Source organism: Oryzias latipes, chromosome 15 (genome assembly GCF_053564925.1).
Source record: "Oryzias latipes strain Hd-rR chromosome 15, Olatipes_Hd-rR_3.1".
NCBI lineage: Eukaryota > Metazoa > Chordata > Actinopteri > Beloniformes > Adrianichthyidae > Oryzias > Oryzias latipes.
In genome coordinates, this window is record NC_136251.1 from 30,679,996 (window position 1) to 30,702,741 (window position 22,746).

Below are 22,746 nucleotides of genomic sequence, written 5' to 3' on the forward strand. Positions count from 1 at the left end.
AGCTCTTCTATTTCACGATTGTAGCACCTATTAAGGACGCTATTTCCAGCCAACCTGTCCAAACTCTGGGCGGTTTCTAGATTATTCCAACACTAAAAATGGTTTGTTTGCATATCTTAACACTTCTGCAGAACTTAACCCCATGTTTCTTTCTGTGATCAGCTTATCATCCAATGACAACAGATCTCAAAGAGCCTATATCATGCAAAAAGCTACTTTTTGAGCTTTTAAGTGCGTTATGATGTCCATTCCTCACAAAAAAACAACCCCAAAGTTGTATTTTAATCAATTTATAAATCTCAGAGTATTCTACTAAGACCTGCTCTCTGAGCACCAGCCCGTCCAAATCCACGAAAATGAAGGGTCCGCACATTGTGACTTCACAAAGTGGGGAACAACAGCTTCCAGGTAGAGTCTGCGCTGCAAGCCCCGCCCCCAGGCAAACAGACGGCCACTTTCTACGTGGAGTTAGCGGTGCTAAACGCTAAACACTTTCCTTTTATACACACATCCATCTTTGCAAAAGTTTGGAAGTTGTTTGTTATCGTGGGAGAAATGCAGACACGCTGCTGAGGCCGACTCTAGGTTGACGTCATGAAAAGGGCGACACCCACAAGGAGAGAAAGGCGGAGCCTCAGAGATCGAGTCGTCTTACTAACTTTTCATTTAAAAAAAACGTTCTTTAGTGTGCCAGAGGCAATATATCATCATATATATGGATATAGTTTACTCTGAAAGACTTAAGAAAAGCAGGATGTAGACCCTTCTTCTTCAAACCTGGACCGTCACTGTGCGGCGTGTAAAAGTGCAACTGATTACACATTTGCTGCCAAACCTGAGTTCAAATCAGATCTCTGACACTGGCAGACAGGAGGCTGGTTTGCTTACGTTTGGCATGGCTCAGATGTAACAAAGACCCCATGAGAAACCCTCAGCAAATTCATAGCAAGGTATTGCCTAATGTTGATCAGTCAAGCAAAATGAAAACAGGATTATCCAAAGCTGTTCAGCTTGAGCTGGGATATTTTCTTGAAGTATTTGGAGAAATGCCAAACTGTGAGGAATCATGTCTCACCCAGAGCTCCGAAGTGACATTAAGCCCACAGAAGAATTTGCTAATAGGTCTGCATGGAAGGGCTCAGACTCAGTAAAAAGCAGCTGGCGAGGGCTGGGAAGTCAGACAACTCATGTTACCATGACCACGATTATTCAGGAGCAGGCTCGTACACAAAGACAATAAGCAGTTCATTACAGTCCCTGCTGAGAAGATGGATTGAAAGAAAAACATACATCCAGGAGCAGGAAATGCATGTTTGTTGGCAGAAAACGCTGTTTCACTTTGCAGTTTGCTTTTCTGCAAATGGTGAGAAATGAGACAGACAGGCTGGCTGCACATGTAGGGTTCAGCTTTTTTTCTTTTTGACCTTTTACAGTCAGAATCAACTTGCAAAAGCCCTGGAAGCTCCATGGAAGTGCTGGTGGCTTCCTGTTTGTCTGGACAGTCAGAAGACAAAGGACTCGGGCAGAACGGCCACTCGTACAGTTTGAGCCGACTGCATTTCATGCCCCTGTCGCCGTGGAAACAGCATCCATTGGACAAAGGACCTCTCTCTTTAAATGAGGGTTTGTTTGCAACCCGCCAGTGGTGTAGGTAAACAAAAAAGGACCTTTTTTCCTTTCTGCTGTGACGAAAAAAGGCTCCCTCTGCAGTATTTCTGCAGCTGACATGGAATCAGTGTCCATCTGAAGACTGTTTGCCTCTCAGAGTGTTTGCTTTGAATAAAAAAGGCCATTCACACCTTTCAAATGCTACTCATTTTTGCTGTGCCTCAGATCTGCGTGAGACAATGCGACGCCTTTGTGCGCTGAATTAGAGCGATTGTGCATCCCAAACTTTCCGTCACCTGTGTCCTGATCACTCGTAACTTTGCGTTTGGGTGCAGAGACATTCGTTTCATTAGAGCGTTGTTTTTATGCAGTTTTACAAAAACAGCCTCTGGTTGCACCACAAGTATGTGAAATCACTGCTGACACACGGAGACAAACTTGCTACTGATTAGAAACTTTTGCTGCAACGGTAAATGATTTCCACAATGGATACAAATTCTAACAATGTTGAATCTCTTGAACCTGCTATAGAAGCTAAAATTCAAAGCCAAATCCAAGGAACGTGACGGCGGGCGATGTCCGTGCAGAGGAGCTCCCAGGTCTGCCAGATGGTGGTTCATGAGACCCTGCATGTTGTGTGTTTGGTGTGAGGCACAGGAGGAGCAGGCCGGATGTTTGCACCAACCAGCAGCCAGACTTGAAGTCGGCTTTCATCCTAGTAAAATGCTTCGCTCATCAGCCCGCCAGAGCGTCTGGTAAGCAGTCGCACTATATTAAGGGTAGGAGACCATCCTTTTGGGCTTTTTATGCTTTTTATTATATTTTTTAAAAGGATCATTGATCATCAGGGATCATTTTTGGGACTTTGCAGGCTTAAATCCTGATTCAAGGGTGGATTCTGCAGATAACACAAGTCACAGCGTTATAAGTAATGAACTAAATACCAGAAAAACCTCTAAAGCAGAGCCACAGTCATGAGGTTCACATGAAGCTCTGTGTGATTCTTTTTTTTTTTTTTTTTTTCTCTTTACCTTGTCCTGTCCAACAGCTGGGCAAACAGATGAGAGCTGAGGGCCTCTTGTGTTGGACATATTTTACTTTAACAAGAGGGGTTATTAATCTTCAGACAAACCAAAGGTATGTCTGAATAAACCCCTTTTGTAATTGAGGCCAAACTTTATTAATTTCAAACATGTTTGAAGATCTTTGGTGTTGGACCGGACGGAAAAGGAAAGAGGGGAAGAAGAGAGAGGGACGTTACAAAGAGGGGGGGAAGGAGGGTGATAGTAGGAGGGGAAGGGGGATAAGACCATGAAGCAGCATAGAGCAACAAGTTTACTGGTTGTTAATCACCATGGTAAGGCTCAAATGCAGTACAAAAAGGGCGGAGCCTGTCCACACACACACCCAAGTGTCAAACACACCTGCTAGTTGCAAAAATGTCCATCTGTCGACATGTACACAAAACAGATAGTGCTCACACGCATACTTATGCCTTAACACCAACTAGTGTGAAACATTTCAGTCATTCAGTCACGCAAACCGCCAGTGCAAAGGTGAGCCAACACCCGTGCTCAGGTGAGTGCTCATGTTCTTCTAATATGGATGGTGGAATGTGTAAAGAAGGAAGGAGAGCGCCCAGCCATCCCCACCCCAAGACCCCCACCGCAGCAGCAGCGGCAGCCGGAATCCCCCCCACGCCACACGGAAACCGGCAGGGAACAACCGCCGCCCGGGCGACCAAGCCCGCCACCCAGGCCAGGGCCAGCAGGACCGCCGCAAGGCCCCCCAGAGCCAGAGAGCAGGGAGGCACAGAGGGAAAGAGAGGGCCGCCCCAGCCCAACCAGGAGAACAGCCCCCCCGCCGCGCCGGGAGAGCCCAACGCAGGGCCCCACCGGAGAGGGACGCCCACAGCCCCAGACGAGCACCCCACCACCACCCAGGAGTTCCGGGCATCCCCCCGCCCAAACCCCAGGTACGAGCCAGGACCCCCCAAGGGAGACCCGCCCCGCACTCCAGGCGGCCATCCGCCCGGCCCACGGTTGGTCCAGGGAGGAGCAAGGCAGGGGCCCGCCGCCCCCGCCCAGGAGGGGGGAACCCCGGGGAAAAAAGAGGGCCCACAAGGGGTGTTGTAAATATGGCCCGACCAGGCTCGGCCATAGTTGGAAGTTTGGCGGGGCCCAGCGCTCAGGAGCAAGGACCAGAACCCACCCCCCAGGGACACCAACACCCCCGGCTCAGATGTAATGTGAACCCCCCCACCGCGCGGAGAGAGCACCGCCGGGCCCAGGAAGCCGGCACCCCGGGGACACGGCCGCTGCAAAGGGGCCCGTACCCCCCACCAGGGAAGAGGCAGGGGACAGATGGTCCCAGGTCCCACCTTCCTTGCAAAAAGCTCTGTGTGATTCTTACTTCTGTGTTGATTTGAACTTATGGAAAGTCTCCCACTCTGAGGAATCTGTCTCCACAGCCACCAAAACAGTGATCAGATGATTCTGTTCGTATGTTTGTGTGAGGACAGCCCTGACAACAGACGGCGTTAACAGCAGCAAGAACAGCTTTGTGCCCAAGAAACAGTGAGTCATCATCGTAGCTGCAAGCTCATTATTGCTGCCGGATTTCATGGTGTTCAGTGGAGAATTCGGTTCAGCAATCTGGACGAGTAAATGAACTCAAAAACGACGCGCAGAAAGGATTTTTAAGGTTAATAGTACAGGATTTTATCAGATGTTTTTGACTAATTAAAGCCTCAGTCGTGTTCCCCCTGAAGGGGTTGAAGCGTCCGGGTGCTGCGGGGTTTTGGGTTGTCCGGGTCCGTGGAGGGTCTTACAGAGGAGCGGCGGCATCATCAGAGGTGTGTCGTGCATGAGGAGCACCTCAAGAGACGTCATGAAAATGGAGAGTCCCATTGCTGTGCTGATGGGGTTCTTTTTTTGTTCAAACTCATTAAAAAGAAGCTGACCATTCTGATAAGTCAAATTCATTCCCTAGTCCTCCAACTTCTCCATTTCCCTACATTTATCCTTCCAAGCGGAGAGTTATAGAAAATAGTCTCTTCAGATTTGGACGCCGATGATGTCACCGCCGGTCATCTACATTAGCAAATAGCTGCCAGTGCTCAGAAAATACATACCGACTTTGGTTCTATAACTTTAGAAAGTCATGCAAAAGCAAAAAGTCCGTACTGCAGCATCCCTGTGTTCTGTTCTAGTTGTTATTGTTTACTGTTTTGATTTGATTAAAGCTCAAATGTATCTATTAGCGTTTTTGATTGGCAGGTGGGTGAACCAATAGATGGGCTCAACAAAACCTTAACTTTGCTTTGTCACCCCCATTTTTAAGACATTGTTGAGGTTTGGAGAACAAACAGTTCATAATCCTGTGAGTAATGGCAAAGATTCTTAGTCTGACGTAAATATCATTATGGTTTGACTTGAAATGAGCCTCAAAAATAAACCATGTAAGCCTCTAAAACCAAAGTTTGATGCTGAGAGGTTGTAATGGTTTCCTGAGTGTGCTCTTTGCTGTGGTTTGAGCTGCTACGCCTGCTGAGGAGGGTTTCTCCTAAAGACAATCCCAAAACATTTAGACGGGCAGCTTTTTTCCCAGACAAATAGAAACAAAATGAAGCCTGACTTTGTTAGAAATGAACAAACACAAAGAAAAGAACCAAAAACCTTCAATGCGTCCTTTATCTCTGATATCCCAGCATCTGCCTCTTCTGCTTCAAATCATTCGCCTCATGCAGAAAAGACCAGTGTGGTTCCGTGGTAATCCAGGAAAGGTGGGTTCTGATGTGAAAGATGATCCTCATGAAGACCTGCGTGTCTTAAAGAAATCAGCTGCAACACAAAACGTACAAATGTTGTATTTCCCCCCAATCGTACTGCAACAAACAAGTAAAATAAGAAATAAAAATAAGTCTTTTTTTCATAATGTCTTGGATTTGCTGTTGGACCTTGTTGACCTATTAAGAAATTAAAAAAAACAACAAATGGAGTTGAGGAAGTAGACAACATTGTTCTTTGATGTAAAATGAATCCGGACACGCAATAAAACAAGTTTCTAAATTTAGACGATGCAACAATTGGTTTTTGTAGCAGTGATTAGTCTGAGTCAATGTTTCTATGGAAACCAGCCTCACCAATCAGCAGAGAGATTGTTGGATGGGCAACTTGAAAGGGGGCTACACAGACCTAGTCATTCAAAGGTTATGAATGTTGGGTCTGGGGGTTGGCAGGCTCCGCCTACTTTTAATTGAGGCATCTGATTGACCTTCACTGCAAATTCATTGTCCTTCGCTGATTCCTCAGAGCGAGCGCAGCGTTCTGGTGGACGCACGCCGCCATCACTCAGTCTTGAGGACAGTTTGCCAATGAGAGACGCAGTCTTGCATTTGACCTTCCGTGTCCGCGTGGCTCCTCCCCCCAAACAGACGATCGATTGCTTCTCCGGTTAAGCTTTTACTGCTCATGATGGGTCAGCGCTCTTGTTATTCACAACTGTACACCCCCACGACTGCGAATACTATTCACCCCCCCACACATCAATATTCCCATGACCCTCTGCAAAAAAACCGCACACGCCTGACCAGACTAATCAAGCTTTGAATAATCAATATCCTGAATTGAAGAAAAAAAATGAAAATGAGAACAAATCTCTCTCAGATCTTAACCACCACCCACTTACCCCCCCCCCCCCCCCCCCCCCCCGGCCCTTGAATACTTCCTCACAGTCGCAGCTGTTTAAACTGAAAACAGCCGATTGTCAATCAATAGCAGAGGTCGCCGTTGCTTCAGGGCGGAAAGGACGGCCGACAAGGACATCTTGGTAAATGAAGATAATTCAGCAGCCGTGTGTTATCTGTTTGTTCCTGTCTCCTTATCTAATTTACCGATGACAGAGCACACAGACAGCAGCAGGCATGAGGAGCCTTTATTGTCAAACCTGCAAAGTTTAGCCAGTTTTTGTCTCCACTTGATGTGAGATTGGAAGCTAATCTGCCGGGGCTGACCTTTCTGGAAATCTTTTTTTTCATTTGAACCTTTCTGGCATCTTTGGAGAGGAGGCAGCTAAAAAGGCTTATGAGCCGTCGCCCCCTCCCTGGATGGAACCTTGGAGGTGGTCACCTGTGACTTGACAGACAGGAAGTGACAGTCTGTGGGGAGGTGGGGGGCAGATGTAAGAGACACAGATGAATCTCTGCTGGATTTTTTTCTCCTTTCTTTTGTGGTTTGGTGAGATATTGGTCCCCAGTGAGTTTCACAGAGAGATAAAACAGTTCAGGTGTGAGAGCTAATCCAGCCAGAATGCCCTGCAGACACACAACAAAGGTTTGGGTCCTGGTTCCAGTTCCCCCCTTGGCCCTGCGGCGTTGCCTCCCCTGTCATGGTCGCCCTTAAAAAGGAGTGAGGAGGGCTGGACAACCCCTCAAACTGAAACAGCAGCGCTTCGTCATCAATATTCACCTGCGACTGGCCTAAACATGAGCGACCTAAATGGGTCTGTCAATCAACATGGCGTCTTCTGCTGAGGTGTGTGGATTGTGTGGGCTGTTAGGGTCTATCTGCCCCTTTAGACGTCTCTAGAGGACATTCGTTTATGGGATGTCCTGACAAGTTTTGTTCTCTTTTGTACTCTAATGATATATAGACGTGTCGCTAAAAGCTAAAATAAATAAATGAGTTAGCTTTGATTTAAATAGGTATAGACATATTCATATTATTGAGACACAAGGTAATTTAAAACATACATTTACTCTGTGGTTATAGTTTTTAGTGCATTTCGAGCAGAAGTTGTTGCTACAAGCGTGGAAGCAGATCTGTGCGTCTTTCTAAAGAGGACACTTCATCCTGCTGACACTGGGGGCTGAGGCGGAGCCGGAGCTCCAAAGCATCTCCACCTCTGCCCGACTTCACCTGCAAACCCCCCACTAGAACCAAAACCAGTCTGCATACTGAGAGAGAGACGCTCGGCCAATCAAAGTGCAGGGGAGGCGGGTCATAACAGACGCAGGGGTTTCGAACCCGCCTTGATGACATGACTGACAGCATCAACATGATGCTGTAGAAAGAGGAAAGCCTCACATGAAGAGGCTGCTATGGAATCAAATAAGAAAAGTGACACAAAAACACACGGGGGGGGGGGGGGGCTCGTGGGCCGGTGTGTCGGCACGATTTCCAGATATCCAAGCCCTACTCATGACTGATTACCTGGTTCAGGTGTGACCGGCCAATTAGAACACACCAGAGCAGAGCATGTTGGGAAACATGCAGGAATGCGGCCCTCAAGGCCTGAAGTTGTATCTTAACCTTTGACTGTAAATGAGAACTGGAGTGAGCGGGTATGACGTCACCCATAATACTTCCAACTCCAGCCAAACGGAATCCAATCAGTCGCCATTTTTTCCACTATAAGGACACCACCAAGTGGGATCCATCCATCCATCCATCCATCCATCCATCCATCCATCCCAAAGTAACATCGATAATGGAGTTGAAGAATTCGATACTCAAAAGTTCCCTCAGTCCGGTTTTTCGTTTGAACCGATTGGCTGACTTGTGTTTCCACACTCTGACTGACTGAACACACCTGATCCAGGTAATCAGCAACAACGTGAGAGCCGACAGCCTGGACGTTAGCAGACGGAAACAGACCAGCAGTCATGTGTTGTTTTTCTGTTTGCGAACAACAGAGCGCCGCGCCGGGAAGCACCAACCTCAGGAAAACGTCCTACTGACATATCTGAACAAAAAGTGACATAAACTAAGATTTAAATACGTTTGAAGAACTGGAATGTCACGTCATAATGCGGCTGTCAAATAAGCGTCTTAGATCATATTCAGATTTCTCATAGCATGTCCAGCAGTAACGGGGGGGGGGATTTTAGCTTTTTTTCAGCCCCGTTGGACCCTCAGGAAAAGGGACGGGGATTTAAACTCCGTGAATTCTATTTACAACTGGTCACAAAGTTTACACCGAAACAGCAAAAATGCCGTCCCGTTGTCCCGTTAAAGCAGAGTCCTTTGGGTGGCAGAGTGGATTTGAGACCCCTCCCCTCGTGCCATGCCAGCTGTGCGTGAGGCACACTGGACCCCATTGGGGGTAACATGATCACAGCAAGGGTTGGAACCTGCAGCAGGACGGCATCTGCTGTGGGACCGTGGAGGCAGGACAACTGTGTTCCAGTCACAGGCTATTTCCAGTGACGAGAGACGAATCTGTGAGGAAGAGGAGGAGGAGGAAGGGGGGGGAGGGTAGCGTCACAAATGCCACAATTTCAGATAGGTGAAGATGACTCAAACTTTGGTGCTCCTCGGCATCGTCATCGTGCTGGCACAGCTGACTAAGCCTGCGTTTCTATTCCTCCAGCTTTTTTTTTTCCATTTCCAGTCTTCATAGCTCTCAATCCACTAATAATTTTTCAAATTTCCCTGATGCCAAAGTCACTTGGCGCCGGTCTTTAGATGCTTGTCAAAGTCAACAACGCTCCCCGGATCCCTCCTTCTTCTGAAACAGGCTACACTTTCGCCTTGTGCCAGTGTGAGCTCCCATCTGTTGTCCTGGCACCGTCCGTGTGCGTGGAGATTAACTACCTCCTAGCACTGCAAGCTGCTCCGGGCCAAACATGGAGCCGGCCCGCACAAACACAAGCGCCGCCACCTCCATGTCTTGCTGGCGGCGCTTAAATTAGATGGCTGTCAGAGCAGCAGCTCCCAGGAGTGTCCAGACTTTCATCTATGAAGGGTCCAGCCCGTCTTTTGCTCAGGAAGCAGCGCAGCAAAAAGGAAAACAAACCTGGCTGCGGCCCCCCCACAGGTCAGACTTTCACCGAAGATTAATCCATGAAAAAATGATGGACCCAAAACTGACACGGCCAGGATTTCTCGACCACAATGCAGTGCGGCTGCCAGCCAGCCCCGAGGGAGCGCCGTAGGTTGGTAGGTTTGTTCAGGAAGTAGGAAACGTATTTAATTGTTTTTTTTCTCTGCACCCAAAAAGGCTCGTAATTAATTATTCAGCAAGTCTTTTGCCATCCTGGCAGTGAAAACAACATCTGTCATTTATTTAAAGCCCATCAATTCACAAGGAATCCAGGCCTGAGCACATTAGGGTTTCATGTTTCAACTTTTAGCACATCTGCTGTTTATAAAGACAGAAAAAAAACTGGAAACTATTTTTTTTATCTGTTTTTACTGCAGGAACAAATGTGCTGTCAGAAGGATGTCCTGTCCCTGAGGATCCAAAGCCCCTTTCTTAAATTTAGACGCCAGCGTTTTGGCACATTTAGCTGTATTATGACTTCATTTTGGAAAAAATCTTAAAAAAAAAAAGAAGTTTACTTTACTTTACTTTATTTCAAGTAAAGCTCTACTTGAAAATGTTTAACTTTCTGTCCTGGAAGCGTGTTAAAAGAGAAAAAAATATGAAACTAAAAATAAAATGTGACTCATATAAAAATGACACCTGAAACCAGAGATCAGAGGGAAAACCTGGGACCTTCGACCCTGAACTTCAATCCACGGAGAAGGAACTACCTGGAAAAGAAACCAATGTGAAGAATTTAAAACTGGACCGAAGGACCGGATTGTTTTCCCTTGAAGTCACCGCCACAAACTGAAAAACTCACCGAAATTTGCACAAAATTGAACGGGTCCAAAAAATATACAACCACAACCAAACTTTTGTTGACCTTTGACCTCAGTAAGAGGCCGCCACCCTGAATAATAATAATAAAGCATCACCTACAGATTTAAACTCCTAGGGCCAGTTGTTCAAAGGTAAGCTGATCGGATTTTGGTGATCGGATTGGATCAAATCTTGAAAATGGGTTGTTCAAAAGGGAAAGAAGGAATCTGAAATCAGATTAGATCACAGAATCCAATCCTAGTTCTAATCTGGATCAAACCTTCAGTTTGTGTTGCTCAAAACTTGTCAGTAGGATTTGGATAACTTTGATCCAAAAAAACTGGATTATCCTGATCCCAACAGGGGGTAGGATTTAAAGGTGGATTCCAGGAGGGAAATGTAGAAAAACTTTAAAACTGGTCAAATAATACATTTGTTTCATTTAGTATTTATACTTTTATTTATATTTGCACTTGACTTGTGTAACCATTGTAACAGTGATGAAGTAGATACAGTAGACATAGGCTACCAATGAAGCTATAAAAAAGCAGAGCTTGGAAATGCTGGTCTCTCCTCCTCAGATAAAAAAACTCCCTGAACATTCTTTAACATTCATTTTTGTTAACTATTGGACATTTAGCCATTTTATTTAAGACGTTTTCAAAATATCCACAATGTATTTTTTAATGTATATTTGTTTTTTTATTTTTTGTGACTCAGATAAGGGGTCATAAAGGAAATAATGAATGGAAGTGGATGTTTGTTATTTTTGTGTTTTGTCTCAGAATAACAAACTCTCACAGTGACCCCATGTTGGCTCTTCTATCTGTTCTTTACATAGCTGGTAGCCCGTGTTGTGATATGTTGTCTCATTTAGAGCACAGCTAATCTGGATTTGGTAATCTTGAAAACTGTGTATCTGGATCAGGGTGATCCAGTCCAATGTTGCTTTGAAAAACCGGCATAAAAGTAAGACGGATTACCTGATCCTGCATAGGAAGAAATGTGATTTCCAAATCCGGATCATTTTGATCCAGATTAAACTTTTTGAACAACTGGCCCCTTGAGATTCGGATGAATCCCCCCCCCCCCCCCCCCCCGACTCCTCGAGCATCATCGGGAAGCTAACTGGTGAAAGAAAGTTGGATTTAGACGTTTAGACTTTGAACGCCGTCAAAGTGGCGAGCTTTTTACAAAAACATTGTGAAAAATGAATACATGAATCACAGGCTCAAGCTGAGCGAAATGAAATAACATACGATATGAAGGCGTTAGGATTGTGGGCGTGGTCAACAAAAAAGGAAATCCAAAAATGCACTTTTGTTGATTCTTCTCAAAATTGCCTAGACCTGTCCGTCACCCCCAGGCAAGAAAAATAAATAAAACCAACAAAAAATAAGACGCCATTTGGAAAAAAAAGAAAGTTATTTTGTCACGTGAATGTCTGACCAGTGTGGCGGGGGCAGAGGGGTAGAATGTAGCACCAAACAACGGCACTCATAGCTTTTTTATTGTAAATTATTATTTGTATTAATTTCATGTTGGAAGATTTTCTGACCTCATTTCCTTCTGTGTTCTTCTTCTAATCCAAAGTACATCCATCTATTGATTTTGTGGAATCGATGGATTCTATAGAATCAATAGATGGTATATAGTCCATATAGTCCCGATATTCTATGGGAGGAGTCTCATCCTCGAAAGAGAGGTTGGTTCGCTGTGGCGACCCCTGATGGGAAAAGCCGAAAGACAAAGAAGATTCTATGGGGATGTGGATGGACCAAACTAGTTCCGTTTAAAGACTTCCTGCTATTTAAATCACAGAGAAGACAATCGGCTAAAATTTGTACAACTACATTTATTTTAAAAAACCAACCAAACACCCACCTGGGATGAAACAGTTAATGGAGAGAGACATTTTTAAAAGCATACAAACCAGCAAACCGTTAATCTAGCAGCATCCAAAAGTTGGAATCTCCAAAACCATTATTTATATATTCAAATATATAGTTTTGTCTTGTTTTTTATTTCCTTGTTGTCGAATTTCTTTTCTTTTTTTTCTTGCCCTGGCAAGCTACACACTTTACAACATACACAGAGCTTTATTTGTCCTTAGTGCAGAAAACAAAGACCCTTAATAAAATAAACCGCTTTAGGTTAAATAAGCTTAAATAATAGAGTTAAATACAAGACACTTCTGTGGCAGTTCTGTACACAAATAAACACATTTGGCATTGTAAGTGTGGTTCACCGGCGCTCGCACTAATGCTCTAGAAACCACTGCATAAGAACTCATTTTGCTGTCATCAACTACACACACGCAGACGCATTCACACATGAGATTAGATCGTGAGCCACAGACAAGGCATGTGTTTATCAAAAGAGAACAAAGAAACAATCCTTTTACAACCAGTTTTAGGCACAGGCTCCTCCAGCGTCATAAATACATATTCAATCCCACTGCTTCTGAAAAGAAAAAGGGTTCACGTTTTGTGCTAACTTCTTTTTTCTTAAACACAGTTTTGCAACTACCACTTTGTTATTGCTAAGACATGGTGACAGTGAATGAAAACTACTGACGAAGGTGTGCAGGGAAAAGCACAGTTGAACATCAAAACAACCGCCATGAGACCCTACAGCACAATACAGAGGAAAGAAAACGCAGGTGGAAGTGAGTTCTTTTCTAAAACAAATCAGAACATGTCGAACCTTTGAACCAGGCGTTCCCAAATCCAGCCTCCTGCTGGTTTTCCAGAAACCCCGCCTTTTCTGCTGCTGCGGCTGATTACCTGGATCGGGCGTGTTTGGCCAATAAGGAGCTTCAATGGCAGGATGGTTGGAAAACGGGCAGGACACCGACCGGCCCTCCAGGCCTGGATTCTGGGAACCAGAAATCAACCGAGAACCGGGTCTCAGTCCGGCTACATTCATCCCTTCCCATCGGGTGTTCTAAGACCGCCACCCGTGGACTCCTGGTGAAAGCAGACGCCACAATCCTCCTTCCCCCTCCCTGCTTCGTCTGTGAGAGTCGGCACAGAAACAGCGGCGTGACAGTGTGCGCAGTATTAGACAGTACAGCTAAGAATACAGTACAGTAGACTGACGTAGGTAGATTAAATGTCGACTACAGTAAATGAGCTTTACATTCCACTCCTGTAAAAAGATTCCAGGGACTCAGCGGGGGCCCCTGAGGGACTCCTTTCATAATTGTCTCTCGCATTGAAGGTGGTGAGGTTTCTCGAGCTGCCTTTTTCACCAGGATGAAGAGTGTGTGGAGGAGGATCCCAAAAACACGTCTCCGGGTCCGGACGCCGGACCCTTTGCAGCAGTCTCAAAAGCAAAAGGGATGGAGATGATGGTCATTTTTCCTCAGCCGTTCGTCCGTTTGTTTAAAAGGTTTTGATAAGGGGGCGTCTCCCCTCCAAGCGTCCGAGTCTGTGCCTCAGGGTTTCTTGTCGATGGTGTGAAAGAACCACTCTGTGAACTTCCTGAGCTGAGCCGCCGCCGTCTGGCTCTCCTCCTGCAGCCGCATGTTGTCCTGTCGTAGGTGCTGCACCTCCTCCTGTAACATTGCTTTGTCCTCTTTCTCCTGAACACACGAAATGGGAACATGAGGCAAAAAAAAGGACACAAAGAGGCCGCTAAAGCCTCAGCGATTACACCACCATCCGTCTTTTGTCAGCGCCGTGGAAACGCCAGAGCAGCTTTGTCCTCTGTCCTGATAAACGCGCGTTTCCTCTGTTTTAAGCGCATTAGCAGAAGTGGGGAAACACTTGGCTGCAGCAAAATAAGGAAATGGGAAATGGGATATTCAATTAAGTGGATGGGTTTGTATAAAGTAGGCTGCAGGGCTCCCATTACTCATTGTTAGGCTTTTGAAAGAGACGCGGCCCTTTCAGCTGATTTGAAAAAAGAACAAAAGTGACAAAAATAATAACTGAGAAATTAGCGGTAAACGTGAACTTGCCTTTCTGAGGTCGTTCTGCAGCTGCCTGAGGATAACCTCCAGCTGGTTGACTTTGCCTGTCAGGGTGGATGGGGAGCTGCTGTGGATTCACACAAGACAGTGCGAGAGGAGAGAAAACAAAGACTAATGAATTATAAAAAAGGATCTCAAATATTCATGATTTTCTTTTTTGGCCAAAAAAATAGATTAGTCTCCTTTTTATTCATGCATGATTGCGAGGCTAACCCTGATTACGTCTGTGGCATTTCTTTAATAGTTGTGAATGAAAAAGAAAATGATTCACTCAAAGTTAAAATCAAAAAACGCAAAGCTTTGAGTTAGCGAGCTCCGTCTTTCTTTTCATTTTACTTTTCTCCATTCAGCAATTCAAATGTTTAGCGGTTGACGTGGCAACGAGGCTGCGGTTCCTACCAGTAAACAAGGTTTCGGTATGTTGAGACCCGTCAACACAAAAGTGAAAATGTCTACATTTAGGAGAATCTCAATGTTTAAAGGTTTTTATACCATCAACTGAGTGAATTCTGGATTCTAAAAAAGTGATAATGGGGAAAAGGAGTCGTGGTCTTATAGCCTGAGTGTTTTAGATTAGGCCTCTGGTCTAAACGCTGTGGTAAGCAGAACAGAGGTGGACAGACGTTATTCCACAATTTCTCCCAACAAGAAGACTGTAGAAAAGATCTCTGTCCTTCAAATGTCTCTATGATGGACACGACAGGATCTCCATCAGATCTGACCATCACTGTTGTCTTTCATTCTAGTTTGTCGTCTGTTTTTCTGTCTTGTTTACCTTACTGCTGGATACAGAGGAAATAAATACTTTGATTCTTATTTCCTGAATGAAATTGTTTGTTGATCCACAGTCAATGGTGGATATTTAGCGATCCAGGAGACGACTGATGGACTTTGTTTCTCTGAGACAAACTTTTTCTTCATCATTTGGACCAAAATAAGCGGCAAGAGATGAACTTTCCCTCTGAAATGATGCTTCGTGTCACTTAACAGGATGTTTAGCATATAAACCACTTTCTCCCACTGGTTAGACCAGAGCGAGCAGCAGGTCTGATAGCAGTTACCATGACAACACGTACACAGTGTATCGCTTCTCATCAAAAACCATTTAAATGTCAAAAATAACAACGTTTAGGAAGTAATATTTGATGTATTATTCATTTCTATCATAGGTTATGGTGGTGTAAGCGGGATACTGCCGTTTGAGGTTTGTATTACCAGAAAGTAATTGATGACGCAGAAGCATCGACATGAACTTCCATGCTGTGACCCTGAAGGGCAGACAAATCACTCGACGCAAAAACATTTGAAAGCTCACAACGAACTTAAAAGCATGACATTTTTGGACATCTCTGACTGGATGAGGACGTTTGTCCATCATTGTAACTGGAAGTTATTTGACCTGAAGCCATACTGGAAATGCTCTTGTCTTCTGAAACGTTGTTTTGTTTTCTAAAACATAAGGCTGTTTGATCATTTTAGTTTAGTAACTTTATTCAGTTTACTGGAGTCTGTTATCTATGACCTTTAGAAAACAGTTTAACTGAGAAATGTATGAATTGATTTCTATTCCTACGACCCGAACAGATGGATCTGTCAGAGGCGAGTTAATCGCAACGACATAAACTATTGTGAAATCTTTTTAAAATTAGATTACTTGGTTACAATCCATATTGGAAAATACCATTACAATACAATGTGCTAGAATGTTCTAAGAATGTTCCCTTTGGATTCTCTGGATGTAGAAAAACAACAGTGGTGAACTTTAGGAAACTAACATGTGAATGGATTTGACATTCATTCTAGTTTACTTGTTGGTTTGGACACAGATTTCATTTAAACTTGATGATCTGGAAGAAATCCAAGAATCTGGAAAACTGTTCAGTAGCAGGAATTTCTGTCTGGAAGTTTGGATGAAGAGGATCTGATCCACTTTAGGTCAGAGACCTTGAGTTCATTCTGTTTTTTTAAACGTTATTAGAAAAAAGCCATTAATGAAGGGTGTTGCACATCCTCTGTTTCCAGTCTGGAGGAGACTCTCATCATGCTGCCGTGTTTACTTTCTGTCTGAACTGGGTTTATGTTTTTGACCAATAGGAACAAACGCTGGTCCGTCACACATTCTTCAAATGGTCATTTTTAGGATTAAATCTAAAAAGAAGAATCATCACAGTGCAGATTGAAAACTTTGGCCGGCCTGCAGCGCACTGGCACTCTGGGCGAGCCGGGATTGGACATTTACAGTTGGAGAGGAGAGCGTTTTTGGGTCTCTGCGTGTCACAAGTGAAGCCTACTCTGCTTCCAGTGCTGCGCCCTCAGCCTCCACCACCCGCCTGGTCAGCTCTCTGGATATCTGCAGAGCCTCGGCGCGCTGCATGTCCGTCATCGTGCAGAAAGAAGCCACGCGCTGGTCTGGGGACAAAAAAGAAAAGCCAAAAAAAAGTCAGATTGGGAAAATATGCTCCTTTTTTTGTCAGTTTTAATCTGAAATAAATGAAGTGAAAGGAAATAATTGCATGCATTCCTCACAGGAACTTATTCACGGTTTAAATGCATGGCAGTTCTCCTCTATAACCTCACAATAGGGAACAAGGTGCTAACAGGACATTTGTAGACAGACACAAATAAAGTCAGTCTCCTGGGTGTTTCCTGATCCCTTTAAGTTTCCTCTGACAGCTGTTTGGCTCACAATGGGCCAGGTCCCAGGGAGCAGTAAGACACCCGTCATGCCTGTTTTACCATATCAGGCCCTTAAGCTCCGTCAGAGCTGCATGCAAACACCAAAAGTTGGCGTGTTACACTTGGGACTCTTCAGTTTAAAGGCGTAATGCTCTTTTCTTTGAAAACCACTCACGCTCAAGCCCCTGGTCTGAGACTCAAGATAGTAGGATCTGCATATTCATAGGGAGGATTAAGCGAGGCCTTCCATTAATTTAGCCCCCAAATGAAAGCTAATCCACTCCCAGACAAAAGCTTGCGCGGCCCAGAGCGGGTTGCTCAAAAGCCGCAAGAAAGAGAAGGCAGGAATGCATTTCCATGTGAAAGAACATCTTCCTCATATTTGATGGCTGCATCAGAGAGATTAAAGACTTCCACGAGAGCAGAGATGGGCTCTGGGAATCTGCTCGTGTCCGGCTTTAGTGCTGATGAAGGTCAAAGCAAACAAATTCATGGAACAAGAAAAACGACACACTTTGGAACAGATTTATTTTTTTAGGAAAATAAATCTGGAAATGTGTTTTGGTTTCCTTTAAATCGGTGCTTCCAAACCTCTCAGGCCACAGACGGGTTTAATGTCAGACAATAAATTCATGGGTTCATGGCTTCCGATTTGTTTTTTTTTAGCTTCCAGAGAAATATCTGCAGCTGCCTTAACGTTTAATTGTTCAGTAGATTTGCTGTAGGAAGCAGTAAAATCTGATATACTTAACTAATAACTGTCATAATGGAAGATAAAAAAAAAAAAAAAATCAGATGCCAACCTCGCCTCATCTGACTGTTAAGGTGCAACTAATAAATCCAAAAAACCTATCGTAAAAGGTTGTATTTTTTAAATACCGTGAACCGCCATTTGAATAACTTTATTAGCAGCATCCTTGTTACACTAGACAGCCGGTTGCTGAATATTCTGCATTATTGTTATGGTCTGTGTAAAACTGTCACAATAAGTTCATGTTCAGAATAAAGACTCCTGTTTTTTTCTATTAAATGCAGTTTTTTGTATTTTATTTTGAAGTGGACCTCTTCCGTTTCCTCTTCAGAAACTTTCTGAATACACTTTTGTTTTGTTAACTTTGCTAGCTTTTCCGTTTAGCGGTCGGCGCAGCCACTTTAAGAAAGTGGCGGTTGGATTCTCGACACGAATGTGTCAAGAATTAGTCAGATGTGGTGGATATATTTTGTTTTCCAAAATAAAACTTCCTATAGAATCAGATTGAAGTAAAAAAAAAAAGTAGGCCTGTACCAACTATCCCATGGACCGGACCACTGCTTTAAACCATTGTACAGATTTCAGTTTCTGCTCTTTTCCAGCATCGCTGGCTCTGATTCGTCATTTCCATGAGTCCTGTGCGTCTCAGTCGGGCTCCTTTCCTCCAGCTCTACACAGAACTGGTTAAACGTACATGGCATCATGACAGCCCGCAGCCACGCCGCGCTCACCAACGAGGCTGCCGTTCACACGGACTGCCGTGACGAGCGCCTTTCCACTGTCATGCAGACTTTTCCTCATGTCTCTGCCTTCATGATGGACTCCGGGCTCCGGGGGCAGAAATGAGTCAGATATGAACCCGAATGATCAAAAGTTAGAGCGCCTGGCCGCTGATCGGGGTCAAATGGAGTTCAAGTGAGGATGGGAGGGAAGAAAGAGTCATGGTGTTTGAGGATTTCCATGGGAAATGCACCGACAGGAGAATGAGTAAAAAGTACTTGAAGAAGAAGAAAAGTTAAATAAATGATGACGCTGCCTTTGCTGTGATAAAACGCCTCAAAGAACGTGAGCTTTATGCACCCCAACACATTTGTCATTGCTTGATGATCAGGAAAAGAGAAACCTGAGATCCACCAGACACACAGAACCTGACAGGAAAATTGGTTCCATCTTTATGGCTTTGGGGCGGGGGCTCATTTTCCTGTGTAACATAGGAAAACCAAAGAAGGAGCTCGGGGGAGACGGGAGCAGACGGGACCTCCTCCAGCACTCAAAACAGGAGCACACAGCTTATACAAGCCTAAGCGAGCTGGCACAGCAGATTACAGACACAGCAGGAGACATAGAAAAGAAAGTACAGCCTCTTTTTATGAGGGGGGGTGTAAAGTTTAACATTCAACCTCAGATAAACAGCAACATTAGCTATAATTAGCAGTCAATGAGCCAGAAAGCAGAATTCTGCAGGATTTCTCTTATTGTTGCACCTGATTAAACAACAAAAATCTCTTTCATTCATTGATCACCAGCATTTAATCTGATCTGAAAAGGACATTTTGGTGGTTTGCAGGTTTGAGGAAAAACTGCAGCGTATTTAGTGGATTTAGTTTTTTTATCAAGAAATATCAAATATCAATTTGACAGATTTATAGTCGGATTTACAAACTAAAAATGATGCCATAGTCACATACACCCTACGGGGGGCAGACTGGTACGGGTGCTGCAGGTTTTCGGGTTGTCTGACCCGGACCCGGCGACTGCATCTTAACGGAAGCAGAGGCGTGTCCTGCAGGTCTTTTGAGGTTTGTACGGCCGCCTACAGGGATGTATACAGGGCGTGCGGTAAGTATATGGGGAAGTATTCATAACGCTACGCTGCGAGTACTCGCACGCTAATGCTGTACGCACAGGGTGTGCATGTGATCCAGTGGCTTCCGTAGGGCACCTACACTGTGTTTGTCTAATTTCATCATTTCTAACAGGCTGCAGTAAGGAGCGTGCACGCATTACGTGAACAGCACTAACAAGAGTTTTTGCACAGTCTGCAGAATTTGTAAATCCTGTGGGGATTGGAAAAAAAGATGTGTACGGCACACCAATGTCTACATACTTGCGTGTTGTATAGGTGTTCTCTACGACCTGTCGCCTGCAGGATGCCTACAGAAAAGTGTGCATGAGCGTTTTCCCTCTACGTTCCCTGAGCGGCCTACAACCTTGGCATTTCATGTGGGCCACTTGGGGACAGGTTTATTTCTTTTTTTTTGCCCACAAACGGCCCATATCCTCCAGTAAGGGCAGTTGGGAACGAGGCTTTAGCTCTTCTAAGACTTTTTGCATTTTTCTCTAAAAAGACATGGCTGTTGCTGAGCTGAAGTTGTTTTTACTGAACCGTTATGGTAAAGACGTCAATATTCTTTATGTCCAAACAACAACTGAACAGCAGAAAAGAGGCTGTACTTTTTCTCTACTTTAATGTTAAATGCTATATAGCCTTAAAAAAAGCCAGGGGGGGGGGGGGGGGGGGGTCACGCCAGGTGCCAGCAGCTTTAGGCAAGCTGGTTACCTTCAAAGGCCCGTGCTGCATCAACCAGGTGAGACCAGTCCAGGCCTGAGGCAGTGTCTGGGAGGGGCATGAGGCCCGGGTCGCTGAACTTGGCCCTGTCCGCCAAGGAGCCATCAGAGAACCAAAACTCACCTGCAGAGACAGGCAGGCATTGGGGTGAGAGTCTGAGCCCGGCCGGGGGCTTACGGCTAACCCTTCAGCCGTCCGTTCGTGTGCGTAGATAACAGGAGGGAGGGGGAGGGGGAAAGCTGGGAGTTTTTATTCAACTTTTATTATCTAACTGTAGAGCATCACATGACATATGCTGCCTTGTCAGTCTCTGATCAGCTCTAACCTGGATGTCTCCTGGAAATGCTCCCCGCGGCCATATTTTAGGAAAAGCTTCGTATGATGGCATGAAAGGTTCAAGTCACATCAGAGGAACTTCCTGTGAACCCCTCTGAGAGCGGATAAATGACTAATCTGAATGTCCTCGATCAATACCTCCTACTCCTTCCCTTGGTCCCTCACATCCCATGTCCCTGTAAGCCCTGAAAGACAGAACGTAGTAAACAAGCTCCCATTCCACAGAGGGGCATTTCAGAAAAAAAGTGGGGAGGCAGAGAAAAGACCGAGAGCTGGAGGTGATGCTGACACCATCCTTTCAATTTGCAAAAGCTTCTCAGAGCTTGAGTGGCTTGCTGTTTACCAAATTGGGTTTCCAGTGCGGGAAAAGAGAGAGCCTCTGTTCTCAGCTCCCCTTTGAAACAACAAGGGATGCAGCAGATTGACAAGCCTGAAGAGGCTGGAGAGAAAAACATCTTCCCAAAGCCCATTTTCTATCTGCAGCAGCAGCAGGAGACAGGTGAGGAACGCTATGGAAATGAGACAGCGGGGACAGAGGGGGCAGGAAGGCGCCGACTGATAAGTAAATAATGTATGACAGACACTGACAACACAGATGGAAAAACTGGCATTCTCACGTCAGAGAGGCTCAAACCCAGCAAAAGTAAAGGCGGGAACCATCAAACCTCTCATTTGGGTGTATTTGCTGGGAGGAAGGCGATGAGCACAGGAGGGCGGAGCAGCCGGCAGGGACAGGTGTCTGCTTAATGAAGGAGGAGCGGACGAGCAGCCTCACCCATTTCAAATTAGCCGTCTATATCGGGGAGTGTTGCTGGAGAGTGGTGCCAATTAAATCAGTGCAGAACGAGTGGCTCTTCAAATAAGTTTATGTCAGAACAGGAAATCAAGAAGCCACTTCCGAGCAAAGAGTCTATTAGAATTTTGTCCCTGGGGGATTCTCCCTAAAACAACCCAGTTTGTTTGTTTTAAAAACCCACTCCAATGAAAATGACGTTTTTTGGTGTTTTACACATTTATTTTTTGTTGTTGCATTTTTTCTGATGAAGGACATAAATAAAGAAAATTAGCCTTAAAATAAAATGTCTGACTAATTTATTATTGATTGTTGTGACTCAGGAGCGTAGGAAAAAATGAGGTTGGAACATTTTCATATTTGTGACACAGAAAATACGCTGGGCGGACCACTCTGCTCCTTTCTGATGCATCCACTTGCAGTCAAATAGATCCACATACACTCACTGGCCATTTTATTAAGTCCACCTCAGTTGGACCCTATTATCCTTCAGAACCGCCTTAATCCTTGGTGGCATCGACTCAACACGGTTCTGGAAACATTCCTCAGACTTTGGTCCATGTTGACATGACAGCATCACTCAGTTGCTGCAGATTTGTCTGCTGAACATCCATGATGCTGGTCTCCCGTTCCACCACATCCCAAAGGTTCTCTACTGGGTTCTGGTGACTGTGGAGAACGTCTGAGTCCAGAGAACTCATGGTCATGTTCTAGAAACCAGTCTGAGATGATTCCAGCTTGATGACATGGAGCCTCATCCTGCTGGAAGTAGCATCAGAAGATGGTCCACTGTGGTCAGAAAGGGATGGACATGGTCAGCAACAATACTCAGGTAGTCTGTGGTGTTGGAACCATGCTCAGTTGGTACAAAGAAAACATCCCCACACCATGACACCACCACCACCAGCCTGAACCGTTGATACAAGGCAGGATGGATCCATGCTTTCATGTTGTTGAGGCCAAACTCTGACCCAACCATCTGAATGTGGCAGCAGAGATGGAGACTCATCAGACCAGACAAGGTTTTTCCATCTTCTATGGTCCAGTTTTGGTGAGTCTGTGTGAATTGTAGCCTCAGTTTCCTGTTCTTAGCGGACAGCAGTGGTACCCGGTGTGGTCTTCTGCTGCTGTAGTCCATCTGCCTCCAGGTTGGACGTGTTGTTCTTTCAGAGATGCTCTTCTGCAGACCTCGGTTGGAACCAGTGGTTCTTTGAGCTCCTGTTGTCTTTCTATCAGCTGGAACCAGTCTGACCTCTGACCTCTGGCATCAACAAGATATTTCTTCCCACCGAACTGCTGCTCTCTGGATATTTTCTATTTTTGGACTATTCTCTGTAAACCCTAGAGATGGTTGTGGGTGAAAATCCCATTAGATCACTAGTTTTTGAAATCCTCAGACCAGCCCGTCT

At 45.0% G+C, this 22,746-nt stretch overlaps 1 protein-coding gene and 2 long non-coding RNA genes across 16 annotated transcripts in view; 1 reads left to right on the forward strand and 2 right to left on the reverse strand.

The window, feature by feature from the left end:
- The window catches only part of LOC144984076 (uncharacterized), a 117,749-nt gene that overhangs the window by 37,368 nt on the left and 57,635 nt on the right, over positions 1-22,746 (reverse strand). The window lies entirely within an intron of this gene.
- On the forward strand, positions 8,782-9,996 carry LOC110016558 (uncharacterized). The gene is made up of 2 exons (XR_002291892.3): positions 8,782-9,548; positions 9,810-9,996. It is a non-coding gene; the product is annotated as an uncharacterized LOC110016558 (long non-coding RNA).
- Positions 12,072-22,746, reverse strand: part of LOC101170868 (signal-induced proliferation-associated 1-like protein 2) — a 97,768-nt gene continuing 87,093 nt past the window's right edge. For 5 of the 14 annotated variants that reach the window (XM_023963592.2, XM_023963589.2, XM_023963585.2 and 2 more), the window contains 4 exons: positions 20,200-20,331; positions 16,504-16,621; positions 14,201-14,279; positions 12,072-13,822 (listed from right to left, as the gene is read on the reverse strand). In XM_023963592.2, the coding sequence (XP_023819360.1) occupies positions 13,676-13,822; positions 14,201-14,279; positions 16,504-16,621; positions 20,200-20,331 (476 nt within the window). In that variant the 3' untranslated portion in view covers positions 12,072-13,675. The remainder of the gene's footprint in view (positions 13,823-14,200; positions 14,280-16,503; positions 16,622-20,199; positions 20,332-22,746) is intronic. The other 9 variants (XM_078931544.1, XM_078931541.1, XM_023963590.2 and 6 more) reach the window with 3 other exon arrangements.